We start from the raw sequence: 9,772 nt of genomic DNA on the forward strand, positions 1-9,772 counted from the left end.
GTTTGGCTACTGACTCTCTCCACCTAATTGGTAGGGAGCTTTAGGTCAGGAGCCCTGGAATTGCATTTAATTGTCCCACAGAGGTTTTGCTCTGAGTTGGCCTCCCCAGGGCCTCCAGGACAAACGTCTGCCCTTGGCTTTGCCAACACCATAGGGCCTTACTTGTAGGCCAGTTGAACCTCCAGAAATAAGATCAGAACACTAGAGACTCATTTCACACAGACAGAGCATCTGGTCACCCAGAACCTAGCCTGGCAAGATCTGCTTTCCAGGAAATCCACCAGGTTATTGGGAAAACAGGTGAGTTCTGACTTGGAGTTATTGGGCCAAAATGTTCATTGAGAGAAGGTAAAAAAAATTGATGTGTTTGGGGCCGGAGAGATAGCATGGATGTAAGGCTTTTGCCTTTCATGAAGAAGGACGATGGTTCAAATCCTGGTATCCCATACGGTCCCCCCTGCCTGTCAGAGGGGTGATTTCTGAGCATAGAGCCAGGAGTAACCCCTGAGCATTGCCAGGTGTGACCCAAAAACCAAAAACCAAAATAAATAAATAAATAAATAAATAAATAAATAAATAAATAAATAAATAAAATAAAAAAAGAATTGATGTGTTAAGGTCATCCTGTGTGAGTGGACACATTGATATCTAGACTGAGGTGCCAGAGCCTACCCAGGGACACCAAATATAATGAAACAAACCAGAGAGAGAGAGAGAGAGAGAGAGAGAGAGAGAGAGAGAGAGAGAGAGAGAGAGAGAGAGAGAGAGAGAGAGAGAGAGAGAGAGACTCCTCTTGAGCCTCCTTTCTAACGATCAGGCTTCCCTTTTTATACCTGAGTCAGTTGATAGTTACAGGAGGGTATTTTATAGCTTCATCATCTCTTAAAAATGCAGTTATAGGGCTGGAGAGATAGCATGGAGGTAGGGGTTTGCCTTGCTTGCAGGATGGTGGTTCGAATCCTGGTATTCCATATGGTCCCCTGAGCCTGCCAGGAGCAATTTCTGAGCCCAGAGCCAGGAGTAACTCCAAAGTGCTGCGGGTATGACCTAACCCCCCCAAAAAAAAGCAGTAACATTTATACAATAATACTTGAGGCACTCACCACATGCTTTAGTTGAATCTTCTTCAGCAGGCAGAAAGCAGGGCAAGGTTGGCAGCAGAACTGTTTTCAGGTCCGTGGACTGAAAACCAGCCTGAAAGTGTCCAGGCTATAATGTTTTGGGCCACACCGAGAAATGTGCAGGGTATATTCGTAGCTCTGCCCTCGAGTGACTCCTGATGTGGCTTGGGGACCCAAACCTGAGTCAGTTACATGCAAGGTAAGCACTCTACTGACTGTACTACTGCTCTAGTTCTGTAGTGATGCTTTTTAGGTGAATTCCATCATCTAAATACCAATTTTGCTGCCAACAAGGCATGGTCTGCACCTGTGAATAATGGGCCAATATCTGCTCTGAAACAAAGGGTTACTTTTCTTTTTTTTTTTTTTTTTGTGGTTTTTGGGTCACACCCGGCAGTGCTCAGGGATTATTCCTGGCTCCAGGCTCAGAAATTGTTCCTGGCAGGCACGGGGGACCATATGGGACGCCGGGATTCGAACCGATGACCTCCTGCAAACGCCTTACCTCCATGCTATCTCTCCGGCCCCCAAAGGGTTACTTTTCTTTTTTTTTTTTTTTTTTTTTTTTTTGGTTTTTGGGCCACACCCGTTTGACGCTCAGGGGTTACTCCTGGCTATGTGCTCAGAAATCGCCCCTGGCTTGGGGGAACCATATGGGACGCCGGGGGATCGAACCGCTGTCCATTCCTTGGCTAGCGCTTGTAAGGCAGGCACCTTACCTCCAGCGCCACCGCCCGGCCCCAGGGTTACTTTTCTTATCAGTGGGGAAATGGGGTCTCAGAAATAGTCTTTGTCCAGGACAATGTACAGAAATGTGATCAGTTACTGATTATTTTTCTAAAAGAGGCCTTTGAATTCTTCCTCTAACACATGTAAAATGCTGTACAAAAAGTGTGTCTGTTTCTCCAGGCAGACTAATCAGGGACAGCAGCCTACAGCGTCCAGGCAGAAGTCTTGCCATTGCCCATACCCAGGTGGACTCTGCATTCACTTGTGATCCAAATTCCCCAGGCAGCTTGGAAAAAATGTAGCCAAATAATACCCTCGCTGCAGGGGAAATGCCAGTTTGGCCTCTCCCTCAAACAGTTCCTGCTTCCCTCTATGAGAAGCATGAAATCTCTGGGAGATACTGTGAGAGCACATGAAGTCCCATGACTGATTCAATGTCTGCATATCTACCAGCTTTTAGCATGTAGTGAGGCCTTCCCCCTACTGTTCTCATAAATGTGACGTATGTTCTGTTTTCTTTTTTTTTTTTTTTTTTTTTTTTTGGGCCACACCCGGCGGTGCTCAGGGATTACTCCTGGCTGTCTGCTCAGAAATAGCTCCTGGCAGGCACGGGGGACCATATGGGACACCGGGATTCGAACCAAACACCTTTGGTCCTGGATCGGCTGCTTGCAAGGCAAACGCCGCTGTGCTATCTCTCCGGGCCCGTATGTTCTGTTTTCGACAATTAATTGGTTACTGTAGATATGCATTGATGATGAATCTTCCTTAGCCCATATAACAGTATTTTAGTCAGGACTAATTTTCCACTCTAGTCCTGACTACAATATTTTTATTTTGGCTCTCATTCCAGTTGAGATGTGAGCAGGTATCTTTTCAAGTTGGCTCTATCTCTTTTTTTTTTTTTTTTGTGGCTTTTGGGTCACACCCAGCAGTGCTCAGGGGTTATTCCTGGCTCCAGGCTCAGAAATTGCTCCTGGCAGGCACAGGGGACCATATGGGGCGCCGGGATTCGAACTGATGACCTCCTGCATGAAAGGCAAACGCCTTACCTCCATGCTATCTCTCCAGCCCCGGCTCTATCTCTTTTTGACATATTGTCATCATCTTTGTTTTTTGATCATTTTTTTTTATTTGCAGCATATCTTGCTCTTTCCTTGCCATGGCATCAGTCCTGTTTCTTAGTGGGACTCAAATTTAGGACAAAATTTGGAAATTTGTATCTTCACTGCTCTTGGTTTGTCCTGACTCCTGCGTTTTTCAGTCAACAGAGGTAGAAAAAGCATTTGTGACTATTGGTGTCATATGTAGACACAAACAAATTCCTGTATCAATCTATCAAAGCATGGATCAACAAGTTTCTACTGCTGTTATCAAGATATATCTCAATAGAGATGATTTAGACCTGTGTTCATATTGATGTCCAATTCTCATAGATACCTATAAAGTAATTCTAGACTTCCTCTTTCCTCATGGATCACTTGTTGCCTTGCCAAAAGTGATAAGTGCCCCTTTCTGCCCAAGCATCCTGGAATGCTCACCTGTTTGCTCAGGCCTTGGACCCCAAAAAGTTGTTTGTTAAATGCAAACACAATAACTGATTTTAAGGCAAATTTCCACAGAAAAGAATGCACTCATTGTGAGTGAGTTTCTGAACACCTTTGGACAAATGCTTACCCTTGGGTCTCACCTCTGTCAAGATGTGAGGCATTTTTGTGTCCCAGATATTCTCTCCTGTTCACCCTCCAGAAGTGCTCCACCCTGTCCTGAGTCCTCAAATTTGTTTTCTGCCATGGCTAAATTCTGCCTGTTCTAGAGCTTTGTGCAAATGGAATCAAATATAGCACTCAGACCAAACTTACTTAGAATGCCCTAATATTTTTGGATTTGTGTTTAGTTCTGTCCATTCTGTGGATATATTTAGTTTTATGAAAAATTGATTTTCTTGTTGACTGTGGTTTTTATGAATAAAATTATGTCAAGACTTTTTTTTTTTTGGCCACACCCGGCATTGCTCAGGGGTTACTCCTGGCTGGCTGCTCAGAAATAGCTCCTGGCAGGCACGGGGGACCATATGGGACACCGGGACTCAAACCAACCACCTTTGGTCCTGGATCAGCTGCTTGCAAGGCAAATGCCACTGTGCTATCTCTCCGGGCCCTCTGTCCAGACTTTTAAGGATGGATCTTTTCCTAAGGCACAGAGTAAGAGTATATTTGTTTTCTAAGAAATTGTTTTCCAGAGTGTTATCAGTTCTATCTTATTCCAGCAATAGATTGCTTCATATCCCCACAAGATTTATTAATTGTGTGTTTTTTAAATGTTTATCTCATTGTGGTACTACTTTTTACTTCCCTAGCATCTGTAGTTGCTGAGGAGATATATATGTATATTTTTTTTTGCCAAGGATATTTTTATGTGATGTTGGCCATGTAGAAACATTTTTTAAAAAATTTGCATTTGTATTTTATTTTTTATAATTACTTTATTTAGATGCTGTGGTTACAAAATTGTTCATTATTGGGTTTCTGAGGTTTTTTTGTTTGTTTTTTGGGAGGTCACACCCAGCAGCACTCAGGGGTTACTCCTGGCTCTCCACTCAGAAATCACCCCTGATAGGCTAGGGACCATATGGGATGCTGGGATTCGAACCACTGTCCTTCTGCATGCAAGGCAAATGCCTTACCTCCATGCTATCTCTCCGGCCCCATGATTGGGTTTCTGTCATAAAATGTACACCACCCTTTACCAGCACACTTTTCCCACTACCAATATCTCAATCTTCCTTTCACCCCCGACTGCAGGGACAGGCATTTTACTCCTTTCTCTTTCTCTCTCTTTCCTTTTTGACAATCAGAAAACTTTTATTTATTTATTTATTTATTTATTTATTTATTTTGTTTTTGGGTCACACCCGGTGATGCTCAGGGGTTACTCCTGCTATGTGCTCAGAAATCGATTGCTCCTGGGTTGGGGGATCATATGGGATGCCGGGGGATCAGACGATCAGACCATGGTCTGTCCTAGGCCAGCTGAGTGCAAGGCAAATGCCCTACAGCTGCCCCACTTCTCCAGCCCAAGAAACATTTTTTCTCTTTTTTTCCTTTGCCAAAAATTAGGTGATTGATTGTATATCTGGGGAACATTGTCTGAGAACTCGAGCCTATTCCACTAATCTGAGGGTCTGTCTTTATTCCAATACCATGCTGTTTTGATAACTATTGCTTTGTAGTACAGTTTAAAGTTGGGGAAAGTAATGCCTCCCATTTTCCTTTTCCCTAGGAGTGCTTTAGCTATTCGAGGGTGTTTATTGTTCCAGATGAACTTCATAAGTGTTTGATCCACTTCTTTGAAGAATGTCATGGGTATCACATTAAATCTGTGTAATGCTTTGGAGAGTATTGCCATTTTAATGATGTTAATCCTGCCAATCCATGAGCAGGGCATGTGTTTCCATTTCCATGTGTCCTCTCTTATTTCATTTTATTTTTTAAATTATCTTTATTTAAACACCATGATTACAAATATGATTATAGTTGTATGATTACAGTCATGTAAAGAGCACCCCCCTTCACCAGTGCAAAATTCCCACCACCAATTTCCCAGATCTCCCTACTCCCCACCCCTCTCACACATGTACTCGAGACAGGCTTTCTATTTCCCTCATTCATTCACATTGTTATGATAGTTTTCAGTGTAGTTATTTCTCTAACTACACTCATCACTCTATGTGGTGAGCTTCATGTCATGAGCTGCACCTACCAACCCTCATCTCTCTTGTCTCTGAGATACTGTTATAAATGTCTTCCATTTTTCTTAAAACCCATAGATGAGTGAAACCATTCTGCATCTTTCTTCCTCTGACTTACTTCACTCAGCATAATAGATTCCATGTACATCCATGTATAGGAAAATTTCATGACTTCATCTCTCCTGACAGCTGCATAGTATTCCATTGTGTATATGTTCCACAGTTTCTTTAGCCACTCATCTGTTGAAGGGCATCTTGGTTGTTTCCAGAGTCTGGCTATTGTAAATAGCGCTGCAATGAATATAGGAGGAGGAAGGGATTTTTGTATTGTATTTTTGTGTTCCTTGGGTATATTCCTAGGAGGGGTATAGCTGGATTGTATGGGAGCTCAATTTCCAGTTTTTGGAGGAATCTCCATATCAATTTCCATAAAGGTTGGACTAGACGGCATTCCCACCAGCAGTGAAAAAGAGTTCCTTTCTCTCCACATCCCCGCCAGCACTGCTTGTGATCCTTCTTTGTGATGTGTGCCAATCTCAGTGGCGTGAGGTGGTACCTCATAGTAGTTTTGATTTGTATCTCCCTGATGATTAGAGATGTTGAGCATCTTTTCATGTGTCTTTTGGCCAAAAGACACATTTCTTCTTTTACATTTCTTCTTTTACAAAGTGTCTGTTCATTTCTTCTCCCCATTTTTTGATGGGGTTAGATTTTTTTTTTCTTGTATAGTTCTGTCAGTACCTTGTGTATTTTGGATATTAGTCCTTTATCTGAGGAGTATTGGGTGAATAATTTCTCCCACTCAGTGGGTGGCTTTTGTATTCTGGGCACTATCTCCTTTGAGGTGCAGAAGCTTCTCAGCTTAATATAGTCCCATCTGTTTATCTCTTCTTCCACTTGTTTGGAGAGTGATGTTTCCTCCTTAAAGATGCCTTTAGTCTCAATGTCATAGAATGTTTTACCTACATGTTGCTCTATATACCTTATAGTTTCAGATCTGATAGCCAAGAAACTTTTTTAATGGCACCTCTCCAGCAATGCTTGGTACCATAGGGTTACTTCTGTGTATGCTTGACTGCTCAGTGTGGGCTTCATGGGTTGATTCTCAGCCCATCAAAGTCAAGGGGACCTGAAGTATACTGACAATATGCACACAGATACACATACATATCATGCATTCACATATATAGAAGGGCACATATGGACACATATGCATGTATACAGACACACGGAGGTAAACTACACAGACACAAACAAACACATACAGAAGGACACCTGTAGACCCATAAACATAGATACACACATGCACACATGGAAGAACACAACTGAGGTGGTGCTTTTGTGGACCTAACTAGGTCACACTTCTGAAGATCTGACTGAGGTCATGCTTGTGTGGATCTGACTGAGGCTGTGCTCTCTCGTCCAACAGCAGAGCTCATGGCCCAGGAGCAGTGGCCTCCTGACAGAGCCACAAGCTCCAACCAGTCTCTGGTGAAGGAGTTTGTGCTGCAGGGCTTCTCAGAGCACCCGGAGCTGCGGCTGCCCCTGCTGGGCTGCTTCCTCTCTCTCTACACCCTTGCACTGGTGGGCAACACTGTCATCATTGCACTGATCAGCTGCAGCGCCAGCCTCCGCAGCCCCATGTACTTTTTCCTCTTCAATCTAGCTACCATGGACATTGTCTGCACCTCGTCCGTGCTGCCCAAGGCCCTGGTGGGTCTGGTCTGGGAAGAAAACACTATCTCTTTCCCAGGATGCATGGCTCAGCTCTTCTTCCTCCTCTGGTCCCTGTCTTCTGAGCTCCTGCTACTCACAGTGATGGCTTATGACCGCTATGTGGCCATCTGCCACCCACTGCATTACAGCTCCATAATGAGCCCACGGCTGTGTGTGGCCCTGGCCTCCGGTGTGTGGCTCATCTGCGCGGTCAATGCCTCGGTGCATACTGGGCTGATGGTGCAGCTGAGCTTCTGTGGTCCCAATCTCATCACACATTTCTTCTGTGAGATTCCCCCGCTCCTGCTGCTCTCCTGTAGCCCCACGCTGGTGAACAGCATCATGACTGTCCTGGCTGATGCCTTCTATGGAGTCATAAACTTCCTGCTTACATTGATGTCCTATGGGTTCATCATCGCCAGCATCCTGCGCATCCGCTCAGCCGAGGGCAAGCGGCGGGCCTTCTCCACTTGCTCTTCCCACCTGCTGGTGGTCTCAGTGTACTATTCAGCTGTATTTTGTTCCTACATTAGCCCAGCCTCCAGCTATGGCCCTGAGCGAAACAAAGTGTCTGGAGCACTATACACAGCACTGAGCCCCACCCTGAATCCTATAATCTACTCTTTGAGGAACACTGAGGTCAAGAATGCCGTGGGGAGACTCATCCCCCTTCTGAAGCGTTGATACTGCTGCTCCAACTCTCCCTTTCAGCTAAGAATCTCCCTGCTGTTTCCCAGAGACCATTCCTGTCCAAGAGAACCCGCACTAACCAACCCAGCAGAGGTCTCTCTTATGGTACATTACTTAACACCTCTGTTAACACCCATAAAAGTGGTCTTCCCCTTTAAGAAGGCCCCTTGGCTAACTGCCATTGGCTGACAGTTGTCCAGGGTATAAAGAGCAGGGAGCTGAAGTTGGTAGGTTGTTTGCTGGAGTTTGTGGGATGCTGGATGGTTCTACTCCAGTTCTACTCTAACTTCTATTCCTGCTGCTATTTACTGCTGTTTTCTACAGACTTTGGATCCTGTTGCTTCTCCTGCCTGTTCCTCTTACCTGGCCGTCTATGACCTTACCCTAGGCCCAAACCCAGCTCGCGCTCGCTCTCTCTCTCTCTCTCTCTCTCTCTCTCTCTCTCTCTCTCTCTCTCTCTCTCTCTCTCTCTCTCTCTCTCTCTCTCTCTCTCTCTCTCTCTCTCTCTCTCTCTCTCTCTCTCTCTCTCTCTCTCTCTCTCTCTCCACCTCTCTCCCTCTCCCTCTCCCTCCCTCCCTCTTCCCAGATTCCCACTCTCTCCCTCTCTTGACCTAGGCCCTTGGCCTCTCAACTCTTTGTTCTAATGAACTAAGCTTCAAGAAAAACCTCTTGTTAGAGTCTTGCTTGCTTGACCTCTGGCAGGTCTCCTCAGGCTTGTGTCCTGATCAAAGGAGTGGATATGGCCGATCTTGTGAATCTGTCTACCTGGTCAGCCCCTGACCAGCAGCATCCCAGCTTCAGGTCTGGCTGGTTTTCCTTGTCTCCTGAGAAACTTGACACTTTATCCATATGGACCCATGCAGATAGCCATGGACAGTAGGCAGCCCTGAAGCTATTTCTGGAGTTTCTCTATCCAGTGCACTTGCCTCAGTGTGAGCTTTTGATGCTTCAGCTCTCTGTCCCCATCCACAGCCCCCATCTTCCAGTACTTTTCCACGCCAAGTGCTAGTCACCCAGCACTTGCCCATACTCTGTCTCCCCAGCACTTGTCCATACACAAATCTCCCCAGTTCTCTGTGCCTTTAGCCCCTTGCTTAGGGCACAGCCATGGAACACCTGTGTTGACCTGGCCACATCATGTGAAGAAGATTTCTGATGTCATCTTCTGGTACAAACCAGCCCCATGCCTATGTCCTGTGGTGTCACACAACCCACTGCTCTACTGGACACACAGTAACTGATTGCTGTGGCTTATGTAGCCATATTGATTCCTGTACTAGCCTCCTGTTTTGTTCTCAAGTCACTGGGGCCCCTGTCATTGCCAGATGTCCTCACGAGCCTGCTGACCACTGTATGTGGTAGCTACAACCATGCAGAAACCCTTGCCCCTCAATAGGCTAGCTTCACAGGCTTCGACTGAGTCCTTGGTGACGAATTGTTGGGGATGAGGGCAGCAAGTGGAGGGCTCTCTACTAGGTGAGGAAGTCCTGCTTGGAATGTTCTGAGACTGGGCCAAAATGTGGATTCTCCCCTGCAGCAGTCCTCACCCCTGTTACCCTCAGGGATTATTATAGCCAGTTCCCACTGACATAATGAAATCTCACTTAAGGGGGCACATAGGTTCTGGTGTCGCATGTGCTACTTACTTGGAAACACACTCAATACATTAAAACTTAAATTTAAAAGGTATGTGCACACCTACGTTCATCACTACACTTTGTACAATAGCATAGATATAGAAACAGCCCAACTATGGATGAATGGT

General features: G+C 45.3%; 1 protein-coding gene across 1 annotated transcript; it reads left to right on the forward strand.

Annotated features, from left to right (window-relative positions):
• The first annotated feature begins 1,363 nt into the window (after nucleotides 1–1,363).
• On the forward strand, nucleotides 1,364–8,001 carry LOC126033578 (olfactory receptor 13A1-like). Its single transcript, XM_049790559.1, has 2 exons — nucleotides 1,364–1,374; nucleotides 7,077–8,001. The coding sequence occupies exons 1-2, from the start codon at nucleotides 1,364–1,366 to the stop codon at nucleotides 7,999–8,001; spliced, it is 936 nt and encodes a 311-aa protein (XP_049646516.1).
• The last annotated feature ends 1,771 nt before the right edge of the window (nucleotides 8,002–9,772 follow it).

This window comes from Suncus etruscus, chromosome 17, assembly GCF_024139225.1.
Source record: "Suncus etruscus isolate mSunEtr1 chromosome 17, mSunEtr1.pri.cur, whole genome shotgun sequence".
Lineage (NCBI taxonomy): Eukaryota > Metazoa > Chordata > Mammalia > Eulipotyphla > Soricidae > Suncus > Suncus etruscus.